Source organism: Jaculus jaculus, chromosome 16 (genome assembly GCF_020740685.1).
Source record: "Jaculus jaculus isolate mJacJac1 chromosome 16, mJacJac1.mat.Y.cur, whole genome shotgun sequence".
Taxonomy (NCBI): domain Eukaryota; kingdom Metazoa; phylum Chordata; class Mammalia; order Rodentia; family Dipodidae; genus Jaculus; species Jaculus jaculus.
In genome coordinates, this window is record NC_059117.1 from 1,068,791 (window position 1) to 1,092,744 (window position 23,954).

The following is a 23,954-nucleotide window of genomic DNA, read 5'->3' on the forward strand; positions in this document are numbered from 1 at the left end:
TATATATATATTTGAATGTGTACCCATGCCAGATTACTTTTAAGACTCTCCCAAGGAAACATGACATTCTAAAATTTCCCCCAGTGGGTTGCCTCAGACAAACATGCAGTAGTGATACATTTATTAATGAGACTTTCTTTGGGTAGAGCTTTGCCCATTATGAGGTATTGGTATTCTCTGTATATGAGAAGACAATCTATGTCATAAAAACTTTCATTTTGGTAATTAAGTTGATTATTCTTTCACTATTGGTATTCTTTTTTCTAATTTCCTCAGAGAGTAATTTATCATACTGGTTTGATTTTTTCCCATATCTTTTGTTGAATCATTCTCATACGTCTCTATAAATGACTCATGTGTGCTCTAGAACCATTTATTAGTAAATTATTTAATAATGCCATAAAAAACTCTCTGAAAATCTTTACTGTGTGTTTGACACATAGAAGTACAAATAAAAAATAAAGGATCATTATAAATTCCCAAAGAGAATTAGGGGAAAGTTTGGAATATTCCTTATGAAAATGATCTTTTGCATTATTATGGGACTTAGTTCAATCAAGCACTATTAAACAACTACTCTTGGCATACCATAGACTAGTTTGCACCAGTCACGTTCTTCAGTGGCCTAGCTGGTATGGGTCACATCCCTCTGCCTGTATGAGAGCTATAGGAAGTGGATTCTGTGATCATTCTAATTCTAGAAATGAAAATTATGCTAAGGAACCTTCCCAAGGTTACACAGGTAGAAGTGGTAATGTTCATCATTTAAAGCCAGAAGTATGATCCAAGAACCCATAGATCTTGTTATGTTGCAAAAATCAGATTGAATAAACCTTGTGAAATTGTAAGCTTTTGTGGAAAACAAATAAATTATTTTGGTGTCACTATTTATAGTTGGGGGCTGTATTGTGAGAACACAGAGAATTGTGCATTAGCTAGATTGTCCTCACTGGTCAACAGTTGTCTTTTCTCAGACAGGTAAAGGTGTCATCCCCATATATTTTATTATAGTAGCACTGGCAAACCACCTAACAAGCAGACATCATCAGTAGTGGCTTCAGAAGCATCACAGGTGTTAAAAAAATAACTGGATTAATGGTAGAAAAGGCACTTCAATGCATCGCCATTCCTTCATGTGGTACTTGTCACATCAAGGACTTTCTAAGGCTTTCAGATATACTGTAAGTAGGGCTGTCATCCAGACACAGAGCCAGGAAGACACTGAATAGTAAGTCACAGGAAGAGCTCTGGGCTGGGGCTTGTGTTGAATTTACTTTCTGGGCATCCAGTCCTGTCCCCATGTACTCAATACTGTATTCTAGGTAATAAGTCAAAGGTCAAAAAATATTTGAATAATGTGTTTTACAAGTCAAGTATACACATACACATGCATATAGAGGAAAAACAGAATGAGTTTTCAAGGGTCATAAACTCAGTGCCTGAAGGTAATATAGTACAACTTCCAACCATATCCGGTATGCATATTGTAATAAATTTAAGAGTTTTAAGTAGACAGTTTGATCCAGTTGCATACACGATGAGTTGGCTTTTCTGAAAGTTATGAATATAGATGGATACAAACTCAAATTAATTGGTCTAAGGGAAATTAACATACAAGTGATTATTAACTAGTTTTCTAATATTCTTTTGTTTAAAAGCACAGAGTATGTTTGATCTGGTTCCTTGATTTTATATATTCTTTCAGTTAATGGCAGAGAGAGCTAAAATTGAGACACAAATGCAAGATAAAGTCATGGAAACTGAGGTCATCTCTTTGATATGTCTCTCTTTGCCTGCATGGTCCAACATCTCATAAGTAAAGAACCATAATTTAAAACATCTCCTCCCATTTCTTCTCCATCTTATCTCTTTGGAATTAATATCTACCAAAAGGGCATTCAAAAATTGTAAGTACTACATGAAATCAGCTCTGGCTTCTTCATGACAGCTTTTATTACCATAAGGTTTCAAAATGAAGAGGTAGAAATGTACATTTCCAAGGTTATTTTTTCTTTTACCTTTGAAACACTTTTGTATCCCAATTTAAGAGCACCTGCATTTGTCACAGGGAGAGCTCCATTTCCTTGTACACCAAAGGTATTCATGCCCAGTAGCCTAGTGAATTTGATCATGAGTGGATTCAAATGTCATGCCTTACTAACCACCTGCTAGGGTGCTGATCATGGCCTCATTAAGTTACATTTGCTTGATAATCCATTCCTTCCAAGTCTGAAATTGATAAGCAATTTATTAATTTATTAACATTACTTTCATGGTTGAGTTAATGTCTATGAACTCTGAAAATAATCCTAGGCAATCCTAATTTTGATGTGTTACTTTGGCCCTTTCTGAGAGAGAAATGTCAGCAAAGGAGAGCAATAGTAAGCTAATGACTGGCACTTACGTAGGTGTGCTGCCATGGATGAAACGACAGGCTCACTTTTGTGAAATCACAACTTTGTGAAGTTTCTTTTTAACAGATCCAGGTTTCCTGGTCTGTCAGTAGTTCAGTCTTTGCACCTGGGCCATTTTCTAAATGTCGGTTCATAGTTTCTATGTTCGAGGGGGTGATTTAATGAAAGAAAAAAAAAAAACACCTTTCTATGTGTGATGGCTTTCTCCTGTTTTTATTGTATTTTTATAACAAAAATTATCTATAAAGGTAAATAAATTATTACATCTACTACATACTGACAGGAGAATTCAGCAAATTACTGATTTTAAAACATTTATTTAGCATCTGTCAGTGTAAGGGATTTTCCAGGTCTTCATATCCTTAGTGATGGCACCTATTGGAGTTGGCTTTGCAAATAAAATTAGGGCCAGTGTTGTTCACACCTGCCCAGATATGTCACGCACATGGTTCTATGTGGCAATAGTGTCCTCAGTTGTCTAAAGCTCGCTGCTGTCCCCATAAATAATTAATTGTTCACAGTCCAATCAAATCCATATCTCAGTTATGTTTTTTTTTCTGCACAAAAGTAACTGGGATAAATGTCAACCAATAAAATTTTCTTTATTGATGATTTAAGTGTTAGGCATAAATATTCACTGTACTTAACAAACAATATACTGTTAATTTATCAGTGTATCTAAACAATTTGATTCATTAGTTTTAAAATTCATTATGCCTCAACTGAGTTTTATTTTTAAAATCCAACACCTGGAGACAGTTGAAGTACACAGCAGCTCCTCTCGTTGGAGGCTTAGCTCACTTTGTTCAAAGCTCATTTGTCCTTCTTCTGTACTCTTCTCAGAGCATAGCAAGGCATTTTGATTCAGTGGAATTAACAGCTGCATGTCTGGTACTTTACAGCTTGTCTTTCAATGCTTGAGAATTCAATAGGCTTGGGAGGACTGTCCAAGGTTCTGAAGACTCTTACCCATCAGAGCCTAGGCTACTAAGCTTCACCTCATGCTGTCATAGGCATATATCATAGGCAGATACCTGAGAAACTGTTGCTACTCTAGACCATCAGGACACAAAACCACTTGGAAATATATTTAATGCTGATTCTTTGTGCTGAGCGAAAAGGTCTCTGAAACATTCGTTGCTGACATAGCAGCTGCACTGTTTCTGTTTGATTTGATTCTTGCCCCATCCTAGTCCTTAGGGGTAGCAATGATGATAGCCTACCTGCAGGAGTACTGGAATGAGCCTCAGGATGAAATATCACTCAAGAAGAGGAAAAGAAGACTTTTGGGTGAAGGCAGTGGTGCTCAAACTGATACAGAATGTTTTTAAGCCATATGTCATTTGTGTGTTCTTGTTAATTTTTTGGTACATATTGAGATCTAAAATGACCCTTTCAATGTGGACTGTGTGCGGGCAGGCACAGCAGTATGGAGTGAGCAGGCTATACCCCCATTTCCTGGCTCCTCTCAGTCCCCTGGTCCTGGTAGGTCCCATTGTGCCTTGCTTGTGGAGGCTTGCTCCCTGAGTAAGCTGTGGAATCTTGCCTTTTTCTCTGGCACCCTGATTGGCCACTGGGTACCAACATTCCTATTCACTTGAATCAAAGGGTATAAGAGCCAAAGGACAAAAATTTGCTTCCTCCTCTGTAAAATAGTCTCCCTAAAATGGGTAGCCAACAATGCAAAAAAGCCAATGAAAGCCAGAAAACTGAAAGATCTCCACCATGTATGCCTAGTCCTACTATAGAGGCCATCAAAGAAATCATAGAGAAGTCAACAGGAATTCATTTCCAAAATGAGAACACAACAACCAATGAGACCCTGATTTAAAAAATTGCTGAACTGGAAGCAAACTATCAAAGAGCCAATAATCATATCAATGAAATTGAACAGAATTGTCTCCTAGAGAAGTCAGCTTTTGACGGTAGGCTTAAATTGATTGAAGAAATTGTTAGAACCCTCCAAAGAGATATGAACAATTTGAAGGTGAGTTAAGAAGTGGAAGATATCAACAACCGGTTGATTAAGCTTAATGAAGACTTGATCAAATGCAAAAATGAATTCCAGGAAGTATCAGGAAAATCAGAACTGAATAGCTAGAATTAATAATGTAAAAATGGCAATCCTACCAAAAGCAATATACAGATTTAACTCAATACCAGTAAGAACACCAGCATCATTCTTCACAGAGATTGAAAAGTGATTTCAAAATTCATATGGAATGGCAGAAGGCCTTGGATATCCAAACATATCCTTAGAAAAAAAAAATTTTAAAAACAATGCTGGCAGTATCACCATACCAGGACTAAAGCTATATTACAAAGCCATTGTGACAAAAACAGCCTGGTACTGGAAGAAACATAGACCCATGGAACAGAATTGAAGACCTATACATGATCTTTGACAAAGATGCCAATAATGCAGACTAGAGAAAAGACAGTATCTTCAACAAATGGTATTGGACAAATTGCTACTTATTTTGCCATACAAAAAAATCTCAAGTCCAAATGGATTAAAGACCTCAATATAAGACCTGACACTCTTCAACTACTGGAAGAAAAAATAGGAAGCACTGTCCATGAGATATGACTGGGAAAAGACTTCCTGAACAAAATCCCAGCAGCCCAGGCAATTAAACAAGCATTCTACCAATATATACGTAGAGCCAATAGGTTTACCCACAGAATGGGAAAAAATCTTCGCCAGCTATGCCACTGACAGAGCCTTATATTGAGACTCTACAAAGAATTCAAAAAACTAACAATAAAAAAAATCAAACAACCTACCCCCAAAGTGGGGCACAGAACTGAATAGGGAGTTCTCAGAGGAAGAATTACAAATGGCTAATACACACTTAAGAAAATGTTCAATATCCCAAACCATTAGGTAAATGCAAATTGAAATAACTATGATTTGCCACCTAATCCCAGTAAGAATAGCAAATATTAAAAAATCAAATGGAAACAAATGTTGGCAAGAATGTGGAATAGGAACTCTCATTCACTGTTGGTGGTAATGTAAGCTGGTACAACCACCATGAAAATCAATATAGAGCACCTGAAAAGGATGAATATAGAGCTACCAACAGACCCTGTTATTCCCTTATTGGGCATTTACCCTAAAACCTCTGCATTTCCATGCAGAGATATTTGCTCAACCATGTTTATAGTTTCTCAATTCATAATAGCTAAGAACTGGAATCAACCCAGGTGTTTCTCTTTCTGTTCTGTCTTTTTCTTTTCTCTTGGTGTTGGCCTGTAATTTCTTGTACTAGGATATGGTTTGCATCCACAATGAGCTGTTGATCAGAGAGACCCACTTGATCTCCCAAACAATCAAGAAAGACTTCTGTCAGAGCACTTGATTATCCACCAGAGATTAGTGGTAAGGCCCTACTGCTGAAGACACCATACACTGTTAGCATGGACCATGGAGAGACATGTTTGGAATCTGGAAGAGAGCCAGTCCCCAGAAAATTAGGCCATCTAGTGCTGGAAGGTGCTACATTAGCTACCATGGGAAAGTGGCCAACATCTGCCCAAACAACTCAAAAGTCTAAGTAACTCAGAAGCAAACAACCTGACATGATGCTCACACAAGTGCAATAGTGGCCCACATTGCAGTGGTAGGTAACCAACTTCTCTTGGATTGGCTAACAGATGTACTCAGTGGAAAGGAAACCATATCTGGAACTGGGAAACAAGACAGAATCATATCCAGATAAGGATTTTGCTTCCCAATGTCAAGCTCCCACTAATCTTGGCACCCTTTAAAGTCTCTCTAAATTAATAATGGTTATCCCATTTAACTGGTGCTGACTTTACTCTCAGCTGGAGATTCTGCTTCTCTATTTCAAATGGGAGCTGGACCTGAGGAAATGAAATACCCAGTGTACACCACCCTGGCCCCAGCTGAAACCACAGAGAAATTGGGGAAGAAATTGAGCAAGAGTACTGCTTTCTCAGTGAACCTGATATCAGCACAAGGGTGAAGAAGATAGACAATGAAGGTGCTCAACACCTACAAAAGCAGAGATCCAGAGGCTCCTAAGGGTCCATCACTGAAGTACACTTAAAATGCACCCAACATGGCTCAGGGAATTTTGCAGAAGAGGAGGCAGAAAGATTGTTAGAGGCACAAGTTGGGACATTTTGCACAGAGACATTGCCTCTCCCACCATATCTGACTGCTGCCCCCATAGTGCATGACCCACAATCCCCATGGGGTTGATCTGCATCCCCAACAAGGAAGGCCTCTTCAGCAAAGGGACAAGGAGGAGGGAAAGGATGATACCAATATGTGTTGTCTACATACTAAATATGTGCAGATCTAATAAAAATAAATTAAAAATAAAATGAGCCCTGCATGCTTTCCAACAGAGCTGCAAGAGCAGCAAGCCACATGAGAGGCTGTTCATATTCCTTTCACCCTGGGAAAATGTGAGACCTCATGGGACTAGTGGGTGAGATCAGCTTTAATGAGGAAGGAAAAGAACTACAACTTCCTCAGGCTGTGTGTGAAGAAAGCGAGCCCTGGGAAAGCGAGCCCTGGGGGACCAATTGGTCCAGAAGTAGCAGGTGACTCCTGGCAAATTGATAAATGATTCAATTGAAAAAGTTAAAGATCCTCTGGCCAGTACCTAAGCTGTGTTGATATCTACTCCAGTGTATGACCAGGCAAGGAATTTTGTAGGTGCAGTTCCTTCTTGGCTCCTGTCCAAAGAGAGGAATTACTGGCCAATTTAGACAACTTAATTACAATACTTTCCATTGCTCTTATGTTGCCATCAGCCCTGAACAGAGTGTGAGCAGGAGATAAGAAATAATGTTATCTTATCTGGTATTGAATTTCATAAAGAAACATATGGGGAAATACAGGCATGTAGTCTCACAGGTATAGGAATTTGAATCTATTTTTCTGTACACATGTACACACAGAAAATACATAACTCATGGCTGAAGATGTGAAGATGGTAATGATCAGAACAATTTGTAATTAACTTCAGATTCCATGAAATCTGAATACTGTAATAATTATTTGCTAATTAAAATCAAAGACAAATGGAGTTCTGGCTTTGTAAAAATATTAAAAAAAATGGAAGACTCATTAGAAATGTGAAACAAGCATCATAATGGTGTGATACTTTGTAAACAAACCCAGGTAAGACATTTTCCAAAAAAAGGCAACATTACACTGTTGCCAAGTGTAGATGGAGTATGGGAAATGAGGACAAGGTAAGTGAAAGAAAGAAAAGCCATGGGGTAGAATATTATTAAATTGCATAGGATAAAACAAAAGGGGGCTATGAAAATAAAGCCTTAGAGAGATACAATTATCCCTACTTAATTAATGGCAGATATTCTAGCATATGTTATAGATGAATGTTGAATGAGAATGTGTGCATATGCATAACATATATATATATGTGTATATATATATATATATATATATATGTATATATAAAACCATCTGGGTGTGGTGGTATACACTTTTAATCCCTGCACTTGGGAGGCAGATATAGGAGGATCACTGAGAGTTTGAGGCCACCCTGGGATTATATAGTGAATTCCATATCACTGGGCTAGAGTGAGACCATACTTTGAAAAAAACAACACCCCCCTCACATATATATATTTATATATATATCTGTAGAACTTATTAATTACAATCATCCATGGTTCACACAAAATAAGATTTTAGGTAAATTGCATTCTACTTGAATTCTGTGTGGCATGTTGTCTTGAAGGACTTCTCTTCAGAGCCTTTCACGTCTTGGACTCAGGAAGAATCTTGGGTGAAGTTTAATGTGGTTATTATTAAAGAATTTATGAGACACTGATACTCATGGGGAAATTTAAGTGTTAATAATTAGGGGAAAAAGGAAGTAATTTGTTAGACTCTAATTTTTCTGCTTAAGTTAAACTTGTTTATTTAAGCTAGTAGTATAAAATTTTAACTATATTCCATTAAAAATATCTATTCTGAGATTCTCATTTCTCTTTTTATAAATCATTATCATTTGCCTTTGGCCAGATGAATCTACTGTGTGAAGTGGAGCCTAAACTATTAATTTTCTTTCTTGTTCTGAGAAAAAGGCAATGACTTAATTGTGGGCTTCATATGATATACATTGTTCCATAGATGCTTGGAAAAGAATGCTCTTTCTTGCTGCTCTCTTGCTATTTCCAGATACTTAGAACTATCCCATGACTCATGACCATCAGTTTCTGTTGCAGACTTTGCAGGTCTTTCTGAGGGGAAAGCATCTTTCTGGGTAGAAAGTGAGGCTTGACTCAGCTCAACACTGCCACGCCTTTTCATGAAGGGAGCAGGGAGAGCAGACATGGGAAGCTCTGGCCTCCTCACGGTGCCGTTGGTCCTCCTTCTGCATGTGTCCTGGGACAAGCTGCAGATTCCACACTTCCCCCAGTCGGAGTAGCATGGGCTTGCCGGATCCAAATCCTCCTAAATTGTATGTTTTAGAGCTTTAAATTTTAGATGGTTTGGGTCTAAATCTGTCCAGGAAAACCATGTCTGACTTCAGATGTGACTCTAAGCCATATGCTCTCTGTGGGAACAGATGATGCTGGGCCTGGACTCTCTCTGGGGACATTCTGTGTCTATTGCTTGGGCTCCCATTGTCTCGTCAACCACATTACCTTGAATTCTTACGAGGTGGTTTCTTTTTTGAACTCTTTCTGTCAATCCCTTCATGCACTTCTCAGCAACTCCAGAGTCTGTGGCAGGGTTTGGCTTCTCCACTTCAGCCATGCTATGCTGGGCTACAGTGTCTCCATGGCTTTCTACACAGACGGGAGCTCTCACTTGTGGGTGTGTGAAGAGTGCTTTGCTGCACCTCTTGCCCTGGGAGCCGGGGTGGAAGAGCAGCCCTCGTCTACAGCAGTATGGGGCTTATGTCAGAGGGAGAAGACACAGCAGGGCTGTGTGATGTCGTGCATGGCTGTGGTTTGAAAGTAGTACATATCACGTCTGTCCACATTTCCTGGGACAAGGAAAGTCCTACAAACAACTGTGATGTTCCCGAGTCAGGAAATGTTATTATCTTATGAATATGAGCCTGAGAGATTGACAACAATGAAATCTCCCAAACCTATAGTTTTCAGCTTTCATATACACTGTTTCTACTTTTCCAAGGGTTATACATTTCCATTTCCTGAGACACTGATACTCATGGGAAAATTTAAGTGTTAATAATTAGGGAAAAAAGGAAGTCATTTGTTGGACTCTAATTTTTCTGCTTAAGTTAAACTTGTTTATTTAAGCTAGTAGTATAAAATTTGAACTGTATTCCATTAAAAATATCTATTCTGAGATTCTCATTTCTCTTTTAATAAATCATTATTGTTTGCCTTTGGCAACAATATGATTTATAGCATACCCCATAATGCTGTTTTTGTCCTATACATACACAGGTATAATAAAGTTTAATTTATAGATTAGGCACAATACAGATTAACAACAATAACTTATTATAGACCTTAGAAGCTCAGCACACTAGTTTTCTTTCTCCTACTCAGAACTGCATGTCAGAGAAGAACTCTATGGCCTGTCATTGGCATACCTGAGTTTCCAGGAGCCCTGTCCTAGTGCTTGGGGACCATTATTAGATAAAGCAGGAGTTACCTGAGCAAAACACCATAACTGACAGTTGATCTACTAACTTAGATAGCTACAAAGCGACCAATGACTTTGGTACCGACACAATGTGGATTTGTTGAACAAAGGCAAGTTCATTTTTCTGGATGATACAGGTCATAATGGTACTAGATTCCAAGATGGTATAGAACAGAACAGCACCAGGTTTCGGATGGAAATCACAATGGCATAATGTAAAACTTATAAATGTTTTTGGTATTGTCTGTGTAATATTTTCAGGCTGTGGTTAACTGTGGGAGATTGAGTCTGTGGAAGGGAAGCTATGGGGAAGGTAAGGCCACCATGGTCATATTTAGATTTCCGTGGGCAGAAAATTCTTTCTTTCCAGGTTTTTTCTTAGTGATACTGGGGACTGTTTCCTTCTTTGATCTTCTTCATTCTCTAACTTTTTTCAAGTGTCCCTCACTGACCTTTTCTCCTTTTCTTTGTGGACATAATTCTCTACAATAATTTGCTATTCTGGATTTGTCCACAATTTTTTTTCAGCTATGGCATTTTGCCTTCACACTAGGTTTCAGAATGGCTCCTCAGGACAATGGAAATCTGAAGATTTTATCATAAACTGTGTTGAGGCACTAGGAAGGGAGTAAGTTGGTTAGAGTGCTATTAATGTCCCTTATCCCTTCTGAAAAGAACAATTCTAGCTAAATTCATGTGTGTCAGCAAATGCATTAGCTCTCAGCTTTTTTATCTGATAGTAACATAGTTTATAGAGATTTAAGAATAGATTGATCCTTGCTCAAATACAGACTACTTTTCTGAACTTTACATAGATTCCAGAGGAATACTATTCATATTCTTGCACTCTGTAAATGTTGTAGGGATACACCAAGTCAGTTATAATCCTCAGGTAAACAGCTTTTTCTGAGTATTTTTGTATAATCATGGTCTATACTTAAATATGATGGACTATGATGGGCATTGTATGGTTGTTTTATATCCCCAAAATACTTTGAATGGCTATACAAGATGTCATGTGTCTCATGATGCAATTTTTGCCTAGATACTTCAGTTCTACTGGATTTTGCTTATAATCATATTCATAATCTTAATTTTCGGCAAGCACAGACACTTGTTGCACTGAGTGTGACTAATAGAGCTGATTGTATTAAACTCGAGGTGGAATAGTTCTTTCTGCAGTTAGCTTATGTGACTGCATTGTTAAACTGTAGGTAGTGTCTCTGTCTTCCATTGTGGTATCCTGGCAGATGCTGTGGGTGCTCAGCCATGTCCAAGTCACCTTTCCTCAGACCACCATAGTGACTTATAGTGGCCAGCTTGACAACTCTTTGCCTGAGGGTTTTCTCTGCTTACTAGAGAATGCTCTGCCATGAATAGGCATGCCAGGCATTACTGTACCCCAGAAGCAGCACTTGACCAGTGAGTGACAGTTGGTGGGTAAATGCCCAACTCCCTTGGCTCTTATGTGGAGTAAACTGGAGGATATTTGACTGGCAACGTGTTACTGAGTTGCCCAGTGGGGTCCACTTTCCACAAAGGTTAGCTTGTTTCTCCTTGCCTCTTTCTGCCTCTTTCCCACCAGAATTTCTTGTACTGACCCCAATTTAAATGACTTGGAATGTAATATGAGTCTTAGAATCCCTGAGGGGAATTGAAACCGTGGCAAGCATTCTTATATCAACATTTCCATAGAGCACAATAGAAATTCAATTATATACATGATTTAAAACTTTCTAGGGGGCTATGGAGATGGCTCAGCAGTTAAAGGCATTCACTTGTAAATCCTACCAACATGAGTTCAGTTCCTTAGTACCTATGTAGAGCCAGATGCAGAAAGTGGTACTTGCATCTGGAGTTTGTTTATAGCAGTAGCAAGCAGCCTGGGCCAGTCCTTACTCTCTTTCTCCTCACAAATAAATAAATAAATTAATTAATTAATTAATTAAAAAAAAAAGCATTCTTAAAAGATGTTCTAGGAACCACACTAAAAGCCTTTGAAGAAATAGGTGATAGATGACATTGATTTTAATGTCACATTTTATAAAACCATATTAAGATATAATCTTTTAACATTCTGAGTGTAACATCACTATGAAAGTATAATGAGTTGACATATATTTATGTTAAGTTTTGGAAATCTTTGTACATCATACACGGAAAATATAATACAACTACAGTAGTTCTCTGTCTGGATTGTCCGCGATGCAGTACACATGTGACTAGCTGCCACCATATCGTGTAGAGGTCATCAGTTCTGTATTATTATTTCCTGTGTGCCAAAATTAAAAGAAGTGTCAGTTGGTGAGTGTGTACATAGGAGGCTCTTCAGTGGATATTTCCTACTTATCAAAATGTTACTTGTCTTCTTTTCTTCTTTTAAGTTAAGTCTCTATATATCTGGACTGAAGAGCTTATTATCTTGTTCAGTCTGTGCCTACATATTTATGTTCTTAAGCCTGTGCTTCTAGCAGTAATAACTTTGAATCTAATTGCTTCTTACATATTTGTACACAAAATACAGGCAAGATATTTAGCATCTTTGTGCTTATGTATCTTTCAGGCAGAGGGTACCCGACTTCAGAGAGAACTGCGAGGATATTTAGCAGCAATCAAAGGTAATGTGTATGCACCTTGCTTACTGATATCTGTTGCTAAGCACACATCATTCTTGGAATTTGTAAGAGGCCGGCGTGATTGTTAATTATAAAGCTGTCTGACTTTCTGGCAAGTAGGGTACTTGAGCATAGGTGCTTCATTCTACCCTCCTCCAAATTATCATGAGATGATAATCAGAGCACACAAAGACAAATACATGTCTTTCCTTCTTCTGGAAGCTAAGAATAAATGTCACCCACCTGCCAGAGATTTCTAGGAATGCTTGTAACTAGGACGAGCTCCAGACCTCTTGTAAGCAAAGCTGCAGCTGCTTCCAGCCTGAGGGAGGGAAGGTCCCAAGAATAGAATACTCACAGACTCAATCCCTCTAGCTGGAAGAATCCAGGAATGGTAGTGAAGTGGGGAAGAGCTCCTGGAAAACATGGCCACGGAGTGCCTCTGACTTGTAAAATCCAGCTCTGCATAGAGACCTGTCAATGTACTGTGTAGGGAACAAAGAAGCCCTGGCATTGGTTTATGGCCTTTGCCCCACTAGACAGAGAAGCAGTGAAGGAGGAAAGAGAGCCATGGGAGGGATGCTCAGTTATATGGTTCAACCTTCTTAACCAGCTTCCCTGCTCTGAGCTCACAATATGACATAGATGGAGAAGACCTTGAAGTGAGTGGAGACAGGATAGAATATCTTCTAGGTTGCCTTGGGAAAACTGTCCAAACACTTAGAAAAGCACAAGAGGCCCAACTTCACCCCTATTATTTCCCAATTCTAAACAAAGATTTAAATATGCATTTGCAGAAAGGTTCTAAAGTGCTAGAATGAAACACAGTAAACAACGTACCATAAAAGACACAAACCAAAAAGATCAAGAGATTTGACCTCATGAATATCCAAACATGTCTAAAATTATAATTTTGTCAATATATTTGATGAAATTGAATCAATATATAAAGAACTCAGTAAGTAAACTAAGTTGAGATCAGTTTCTTTTTTTATTTAAAAATTTTTGTTTATTTTTATTTATTTATTTGAGAGTGACAGAGAGAGAAAGAGGCAGAGAGAGAGAGAGAGAGAGCGAGCGAGCAGAGTGGGTGTGCCAGGGCTTCTAGCCACTGCAAACGAACTCCAGATGCATGTGTCCCTTTGTGCATCTGGCTAACGTGGGTCCTGGGGAATTGAGCCTCAAACTGGGGTCCTTAGGCTTCACAGGCAAGTGCTTAACCACTAAGCCATCTCTCCAGCCCAAGATCAGATTCTTAATAAAAAAAAATGAACAAAATATTTGAAGAGAGTTTGTTATTGAAGAATTGCTGATGCAGGAGAATCACAAGTTCAAGGCCACTCTAGACAGCATAGTGAAACTCTCTCAAAATAAAATTGTAAAGGAGGGAGGTAGGCAATGTGGCTCAGAGGTGGAAAACTTGCTTAACATGTATAAAATCCCCTGGGTCCAATCTTCAACACTATATAAATAAACAATCAGACAAACAAAAAACCTTCCCATGGACTGTGTGAAAAATGCTTATCATCATGAATTATTAACTGATATTAAATAAACACAAAAGGAGATAGCATAAGTTTTCCTTTGACTGTTCAAATACATTCTTTAAAATTGTGTTAGGATTAGCTTTCCTGGAGACCATTGTGACAGTAGATTTTAAGTGAGTGTTGCTTATTTTTGGACATTTGACCTATCATTTCATTCCTAGGACTTTATTCTCGCTGTTCAATATAAATGTGTAAAATTGACTAAAAATATTGGTAATTAAATGATGAAAAAACCAGTCATAATGATAATCGTTAAAGAAATTGAGTTAAAACTAAAATATATGCAACCTTTTTGTATGCCAGGCATATACTTCTAAACCTCATGAGAGCTCTTGAGGCAAGTGCTTTTATTATCTGTATTTTATGGATAAGATTAACTTAGGCGCAGAAACATTAAGGAGCTCATGCGAGATCACATGCCTTGTCAATGAGATATAGAACAAAAAATCAGTTCTTGCTTTCATATGCTTTCTTACACTGTCTTTGAACCAATGGGAACATATTGGTTTCACCAACTCAGGCTCATTTGTACAATTGAGTAATGGCAATTTCCTTCTTTCATGTGGTCTAGAGGAGGAATCCACTTGGGCAAGGCATTGACTCCAAAGAGGAGCTGGATGGAGCATGAAACCCTTGCTTCCTTCAGGATGTGTCTGCATGTTACCTCTGGTGACCACATCTCTGTATGAAGGATTGAGTTTGGTTCCTTGTTAGATTCTGCTGACTGAGTTATGTTAGCAAGCAATACTTCAAAACAAGAGGTCTGTGTTGAAATTACTATAGCCATAGTTGTCTGGAATGAATGCTTAAATGAATTGAACTTCTGAGAGCCCTTACTATGCTAATGTGATCCCCAGATAAGCTGTGGGGTAAGCAGGCTTTCTCTGAGTTATTTGACTAGAGAATGCTTTCTTCTCAAAATGTCATGAAGAATTATTAATGTTCCTTGGAACACATTTTGTGTTTGGAAACACACAGACACAGAGATCTGCATTAAACTGATCATAATTTGCTTTTGCAAAGGGATTTCATATGAAGACAAATTTTGTTTTCACAAAGAACTAACTGCCATATAGAACCATAATGCATTCAACATCATACCGTATTTTTACAGCAATATAGAGTAGGCTATGACCCTGGAAAGTTCTGGAACCTGAGGCAACTTTGAAAGAAGGATTGAGCCACTGAGTGCCTTGTGTTCTCATCTCTGCAGTGCCCAACTTCTACCTTTTTTATTTTTATTTTTTAGTTTTTTTTATTTTATTTCTGACACATACAGAGAGAATGGGCACACTAGAGCCTCTAGCCACTGCAAACGAACTCCAGATGCATGTGCCACTTTACGCATCTAACTTTATGTAGGTACTGAGGAATGGAACTTGGGGTCATTATGCTCTGCAGGCAAGTGCAACTGCTGAGCCATCTCTCCAGCCCCTCAGCTTGTCTCTTAAATATACCCTTCCCCAACATCTCAAACTGAGTTTTTATAAAATGAGTTATTTGGGTTTTACTCTTCATTTTTGTTTTCATTGGTTTATTGGTGGCAGTCACTTATGTAGGTCTTTAGGATTAGTATTAGTTAGCTAGAGTTATTGGTTAGTTGATGTTAGTTTTAATTCCATGGAGGGTGGGAGACTGGAGCTAGCATTATTAGTTAGTTGTTATTTTTAATTCCATGGACGGTGGGAGACTAGATAAAGAATGATCATTTCAAGGAACTTGCTCTTCAGTAGCCCCAGAAGGGAAGTGAACATGGTCACCTAATAGCTAAGTGTGCTAGAGGAAAAGTTAGCTGTTGGAGAGAGCTCAGGTAGGAGAAGCAGCCAGATGACTGGGAAGCAGGAAGGAGCCGAGGCATTTAAAGAGAAACCAGAGTACAGAGACACAGAAAGAAAACTAAGCTGGGCAACATTTAGAAAGGAAGACTGACTTGTAAATAAAACTACATATTCAGTGCAATTCCAATCAAAACTCTAATGTCAGTCTTCACAGAAATGGGAAAAATGTTAAACTTCATATAGCCAAAGGAAGATTAAGATAAAAGAATAATTCTATAGAGGTATCACCATGCCTGATTTCAAGTTATACCACAGAGGCATAGTAACAGAAAACATCATGGTACTGGCACAAATATTGATACATAGACCAACAGACTGTAATAGGACACCTATGCAGTTGATTTTTCACAAAGATGTTGCAAAAGTAGGTTGGAAAAAAGATAGCCTCTTCCACAAGTAATGCTGGCACAACTTGATATCTATGTGTAGAAGAATGAAAGTAGGTCTCTATTTCTCACTGTACAAAATCAACTGCAAATGGAAAGAAAAACACTTAAAGATATCAGCATGGGCAAACTTTCTGAACAGGACTCCAGCTACACAGGAAATAGCACCAACAATTGGATAATGAAACCTCATGAAATTCAGAGGCTCCTGAACAGTAGCTAATTGAGCAAAGAGACAACCTGGAGGATGGGAGAGAGATCCTTGCTACCCATACACCTTATAGAGGATTAATACCTAGAATATATGGACAACTCAGAAAACTAACAAGAAATCAAGCAATCCATATAATAAATGGATGCATCAGATGAACAGTTCTCAAAAATGAAAGACAAATGTCCAATAAACGTGCAAAATGTCCAACTTCATTCACCAACAGAGAAATGCAGATCAGAACTATGCTGAGGCTCCACCTCACCCAGTCAGAATGGTAGTCTCTGGAAAAACAAATACAAATGCTGGTGATGCTGTGGACAAATGGAAGCTTTATGCACTGTGGGTGGAAATGTAAACTAGTCAAGACACTATGGGAGTCAGTATGGGGTTTTCTCAAAGACTATACATAGATTTTCCATATGACCCAGCTATACCATTCCTGAGTATTTGCCCCAAAATGCTCCAACATATCACATAAGTATTTATACATCAGTGCCTAGTACAGCACTATTCACAATATCTAACTTACAGAACCAACCTAGCTATCCAAAGTCAGAATGATGGATATTATATTATTATAGTGAATTTTTAAATTTTTGTAGGATGCAAATTGAGATAATCATATTGAGTGAATTAATCCAATGTTTGTAAACAAATTTGTTTTTTTTTACTTGTGGTTTCTAGATTTTATATACATGCATATCTATATGCCTCTATCTATCTATCTATCTATCTATCTATCTATCTATCTATCTATCTATCTACCTACCTACCTACCTACCTACCTACCTACCTACCTACCTACCTATCTGTATTATCTATCTATCTATCTATCTATCTATCTATCTATCTATCTATCTATCTATCTATCTATATCATGCATATATATATGTCATGAAAGAAAAAGTAAAACTGAAGAACAAAGGGAGACTAATGGGAGGGAAGAGAAATAGGAGTGCATGAGGGGAAAATGCTCCATGTGCCAGATATACATATGAAAAAACTTAAGGAAACTTAAACAATCTAAAATCCTGACAGTGAGTGGCAAGGCAGTGGATCTGGCCCTAGAACAAACTCATCTTTTCTTGGCCACTGGATCTAGCTACATATGTAGCTGTTTCTGCTGAATTGGAACATTCTTTTCTGGAGTGAGGAGGTAGCTATGCTCACGACAGTTAGGAATCTCAGGAAGCCTACATGATTCAAGAAGCTCATGAAAGTTACATGATTCACAAAGCCTATTTCTAAGGCTTCATAAGCAATAAACAATCACTGTGGGAGAGGAGACTGATGGAGCTGCCTGCAAGTTGTACAGGGGTACCAGGGGTCTGTTTTTGAGACTCAGTATTCATGCTGGGTTGGGCTTTCTAGTGACACAGCTTCCTTTGAGTCACCCACATTCCTATAAGTAACCCCAATACATACTCTGGTCCTTAAAAATGTGCTTTATGTGTCCTATCACCTTGGTATTTTATTCTCCCAGTGGGGAGGGGAGTGCTTATACTCAAAATAGTAAATCACACAGTTAAATTAGCATTTTAGAATAATAAATATTGAGATTTTGTAGAATTTAGCCTCGAGCAAATGAGACTGCACGGAGATTAATAATAAATCCAGTCCAATCATTTGTTGAGCAATTTTATGTTAGGTACTGAGATAAGTTGTTTTTGTTGTTGTTGGTTTTTCGAGGTAGGGTCTCACTTTGTCCCAGGCTGACCTGGAATACACTATGTAGTCTCAAGGTGTCCTTGAATTCACAATGATCCTCCTACCTCTGCTTCCCGAGTATTGGGATTAAAGGCATGCGCCACCATGCCTGGCTTTAAGTAAATTTTGTGCTTGCTTCATTGCATAGAATTCTCAATGTAACATTATGACAGGTATAGGTAATTATCGATATTTTGGACTTTGGAAAACTGAAGAATAAGTGAAGAATAAATGATTTGCCTAAAAAAATCACACAGATGGTGTATAATGGAACCAATGTCTTTTACGAAGGCTGACTGGTTGCAAATAATAGTCTGAATTCTTATGCCATGTTGCCTCTCCAAATACTTTCCATAAGGATGGCTGAAATTTGAATGTCTACTGTGGGCCATGTGCTCTGTTGAGCCATCTCCAAGGGTTAGATTTCATGTAACCTAAGAAATAGATGGTGAGCAGGAAGCAAGTCAGGCCCATGGGCAGGAGGAAGGGGCTGGATTCCAGAACCAGGCAGAATCAGGGCATTGATAACATGTTTACTTTGGGAGAGTGGAGAGCCTACAGCTGTTTTCCATTTTCTAGATGGGGCAACTGAGTAATGTGCACAAGAAGTACACAAATCAGCTGTGCCACGTTTTGAGAACAGTTTGTTTCAGAAACGAACCTAGAGGCACTGGTATAAAATGCAGGCAGTTATATGCAATAGAAATTTGGAGCTGGGCCTTATTAGCATGTGGTGACTCTGTAGGCTAGTTATGGGGATGATAGAACACACAGCTCTTTCTCTAGATTGTGTGGCTATGGCGACATCATTAATGACATAAATAATGGTGGCATATGACTTGCTATGTGCAAGGATGACCGAAGGCTAGGGTTTCTATTCTTTTAAAAACTATTTTATTTAGTTAGTTGCAAGGAGAGAGAGAAAGTGTTAGTGCGAGTGAGAGAATTGACATGCCAGGGCCTCCAGCCTTTGCAAACAAACTCCAGATGCATGTCACTTTGTGCATCTGGCTTCATGTGGGAACTGGGGAATTGAACCTAGGTTGTTAGCCTCACTGACAAGTACCTTGACCACTGAGATATCTCTCCAGTCCCCAGGGTCAGCTGTTCTTGAGCCCCATCATCAACTGCCTGTTATTTTCCACATTTGCTCCTGTACCTGCTGTCTGTAAGACTCAGAAATTATGCCTTGACTGCTTTCCTCTGAGGCAGCTTCTGGCTTCTTAATCAGCTATTTTCCATCTGCTCAGGACCTTACCTTCAACATGATTTTGATGGGTTATTACTGCTGGCAATGTTGTCATAATATATTTAAATTGATGTCATTTTGACTGGAACACATGCCCTCAGGCTCTGCATATGAGATGGTCACACTTCAGTGTGGTCTGAGCACCCAGTCTCACAGCTTGAAAACAGAAGTTCATGGATTTGGATACAAATGGAAATTAAACACCTTGAAGAAGGCTAACATTCAGAAAACAGGGAAAAGACACCATCCAAAAGAAAACGTTAAGCTGGGCCTGGTAGTGCACACCTTTAATCCCAGCACTGGGGAGGCAGAGGTAGGAGGATCACCGGCCGTAAGTTTGAGGCCACCCAGACACTACATAGTGAATTCCAGGTCAGCCTGGGCTAGAGTGAGACCCTACCACAAAAACAAAACAAAACAAAACAAAAAAACAACAAAAATTAATAATCCTTCTAGTTCTGATTCTCTACAGACTTATAAATTACTAATCATTTCAAAGTATTTTGTGTGTGTGCATGCATGTGTGCATACTGCCAGGTAATTGATAAGGAGCAGGCACTTAATTTGCTTATGTTATGGAGGCTGAGCTGTCCAACATCAAGGGTCCACCCATCTGGTGAAACCCTTCTTAATGCACTAGAGCATAGTATAAGGCATCGTCTGCACAAGACAGAATGAGATAGGGGACACCATCTTTCTTTAGACCCCACCCCCCACTGCTCCCTCCATTGCAGCATTAAGCCAGTCATGATGGTAGAGGCTTCTATTTAAAGATTTCAATACAATTGCTTGGGGACTATGTCTACAAAACATGAATTTGGGGAGACACATTCAAACCAAAGTAATTCTCAGCTGTTAAAATATCTGCACACGGGCTGGAGAGATTGCTCAGTGGTTAAAGACACTTGCTTGTAAAGCCTAAAGGCCCACATTTGATTTCCCAGCACACACATAAAGCCATATGGACATATAGAGCATGTATATGGAGTTTGTTTGCAGCAACAAGAGGCCCTGGCATGCCCAACACACTTTCTTTCTTGCAAATAAATAATAAAACAAATTAAAGAAAATCTCTGTGCGTCTTCATGCCCATAGGAAGCAAGGTTTTGCCAGCTCACCTGGATATCCATCCACTTGTTTCCTATGAAGTCAATACCCTGAAAACAATCTCTGTTAAAATGGCTTTTTTCCAAAGTAGCCATCACGATTCATCCACACAGTAATGGATAGTTATTTTTGGCTACTGGCAGACAAACTTACTGTAATATTGAGCCTTTTGTCTTAGATAATTTTTTTTTTCCTAGGTAGGGTCCTACTCTAGTTCAGGCTGACCTGGAATTCACTATGTACTCACAGGGTGACCTTGAGCTCACTCACGGTGATCCTCCTACCTCTGCCTCCTGAGTGCTGGGACTAAAGGCTTGTGCCACCACGCCTGGCCTTGTGTTAGATAATTTTATTTTAAGCTTGTGTACTTCTTTTTACTTTTCTTCATAAAGGCCATTTATCCTACAGTGCCATTTTCTCCACTTGTTCTCTAAAAACAGTGGTAAGACCCGATCTACATAGCTCTATGAGTTTTGTTAGTCATGCAGACATAGGCTTAATGAAGATGTCAGAAACCTTTTTGAATCTCTGTTACAGATGCAGAGCAGCTTCTAACTGGGTTTGGATGTGGATCTGAGGGATGCATTTCTTGGCACAGGTTTTACTTATTTTAGGGTTTGGTAAGTATGACACTTGAGATAGTGTGGCATCACCTCACTGGTCACCCATCAGGAGAGAAAGTGTTCTCCTTGCTTGGATTTAGGGTTGTTCTGCATCACCTCCGGCTGTTTCTACACCTCCATGAGGATGTTTCATCGCCTTTTATGACCTGAAGTCCTATTTATAGTGTTTCTGCCTGCTTCTGAGAAGGTTGCATATCTTATACTTAACTCGGGATTCATTTTACTTTTAGAACTTTGCAGTTTTGGGACAGTTTTAGTGTTGTAGATATTTATGGTATGATGTCAACTGAGTGACAGCAGATGAGAGCACACATGATTATAAGTTTTGGAGTAGGACAATGTTGATTTTTTTCCAACACCCAGTGTTCGCTCATCCTGTACTGGTAGAAAATGTGTCAGAAATTTTCAAGGGAAAATGTGGCTGTGGTTACAAGTTGTGGTTATATCTTCACAATTTTTCTTTCAGTATTTAGGAAGTGTTCGAGACTGTTATATCACTTAACAAAGCAGGGACAAGAAGGCAATGTCTTGCCCATCCCATGTAATGGAAGTTGCTTCTCTTTGATGTCAGGCATGCAAGAGGCTTCCATGAAGCTCACTGAGTCACTACACGAAGTCTACGAGCCAGACTGGTATGGGCGGGAAGATGTGAAAATGGTTGGTGAGGTAAGAGACAAGCAGCCGCTTAAGGGAAGCTGGGAACTTACCCTGGCATGCTGCCCACTACCAGACTCCACTTACAAAGAGAGACCAGGCACTTAGAAAGGAATGTGACTTTCTGCTGCATGGACTGCCACAGACTTAGTGAGAGGTGAAGGTGATTATAAAACCATTTGGGTTACCTAGAGATGGGTTAAATGTTAGTTTTTATCAAACTTAACAGTAGCATTTTTCTGTTCCATACTTACATTTCATAACAGCTTATTTCTAGCAGAACCATATTAAAGGTGTCATTTTATGTAGTAATTTCACCCATTCATTCTAATTCCTCTTTTAGCTAACTCTACCTGAATGCAAGCAAGAGCTCCATTCCATTGGGACCAACCCATATGGTCCATCTGCTCAGCCTGAAGTCCCCTCATCAGATGAGGAAAGAAATTGAATTTCAGGGAATCTTTGGCCCAACATATGCCCTAACACTTGCCATGGCATTTGTAGCTTAGGGCCACCTAGCCTTCAGGGAGGGGGTGAATAAGAGCTCTCTCTGCTTGGCGGAAAATGGAATGGAAGGGACAGAAAGAATGGCTCTGCATGACCTTGGGTGGGTCTTGAGCTTTCTTGGGCTCCTGTCACCTTATCTACAAAATGAGATAAATAATGGTAACTGCTGATGACATACTTGAGGTCTTCATGTTCAGGTCACCTAGTCAATGTGTGAATGGTCTCACCTCTGAGCTCTTCACTGATACAACAAGCAGTTGTCATGCCTTCACTTCGGGTGAGTCGTTTACAGCTCATTCAGGAAGAGGAGACCTGAACCAGAAGAGGGGGCAAAGGCTCAGGAGAAGTCTAATGTGATGAGCCGAACATCCTGTGTCCTTGGAAAAGGGTGCAGACAGTGCCGAGTGACAATGCTGCCACCCTCACTCTGGTCATAGTCTCTTTACCACCGAGGCGAGCACACTCTTGTCCTGATCCATCTTCCAAAGTCTTTCAAGAAGTGAATCCCACAAAACTGTCATTCATTTTCCATTTCCTTTTTTTTTTGTGGGGGAAGGGCTATTATTTTATCCTTGGCAATTTCATAAATGTATTTTGATCATGGTCACCTCCTAATTACCTTCGTTTAGTCTCTTCCCATTCTCCCTAATTTCTACTTGTGTGTTTTGGGTTTTGTTTTGTATTCAGTTTTTGTTGTTGGTGTTGGTTTGTTTGCTTATTTTGCTTTGGTGACCCATTGAGTTAAATTAGGGTTGTTTGCATGAACATAGGTGAGGTTATTTACTGGAGTAAGGACAACTTACCAGTGGCCACATCATTGAAGAACATGACTCCTGCTCCCCCAGAAGCCATTAACTGCCAGTAGCTCCTATAGGAGGATGAGTCTCAGAAGCTCCTCCTCCATCCGTAATGGGATGTTGCTGGGCTCATGCCTTATTGGAGAGGAGTGGCAGAGCCCTGAATTTCACAAGAGTTAGCATCCTCTCCTTGCCATCTGCAGTAGAGAGTTTCACGTTGCTGGGATGAACATCCAAACCAGACACTGATTATGAGAGTAAGGGATTTGTTTCAAGCTTACAGACCCAGGGAAGTCCATTCATAATAATAGCTTATCTCCCTCGTGCTTATGAATGATCAGCCTCTTCCCAATACGATGGAACTTTCTGATCACACTGGAAAGGCTCTAGCAGTGTCTGGTTGTTTCTGTGTGAGTCGGTCCAATTTCATGCTTTCTTTAGATAAGCTAGCTGGCTCACTGGACTTCTCTCTTAGCTCCAGAATCTATATATAGGAATGTTTTCAAGCTTCTGCATCAGAGATATAGTTTGAATGATGTGAACTCTTAGCCTATATTATTAATTAGGACAGTGGTCAAATTGTTTTGAAATTTTATTACATTGTAACTCATATCCTTTATATCTTATATAGGGAAATATTATATAGGGAATCTTATATAG

General features: G+C 39.1%; 1 protein-coding gene across 1 annotated transcript in view; it reads left to right on the plus strand.

Moving 5' to 3' along the window:
- The window catches only part of Amph (amphiphysin), a 183,928-nt gene that overhangs the window by 91,550 nt on the left and 68,424 nt on the right, over positions 1–23,954 (plus strand). The window contains exons 3-4 of the mRNA XM_004668847.2: positions 12,614–12,668; positions 21,908–22,002. Of these exons, the coding sequence (XP_004668904.2) occupies positions 12,614–12,668; positions 21,908–22,002 (150 nt within the window). The remainder of the gene's footprint in view (positions 1–12,613; positions 12,669–21,907; positions 22,003–23,954) is intronic.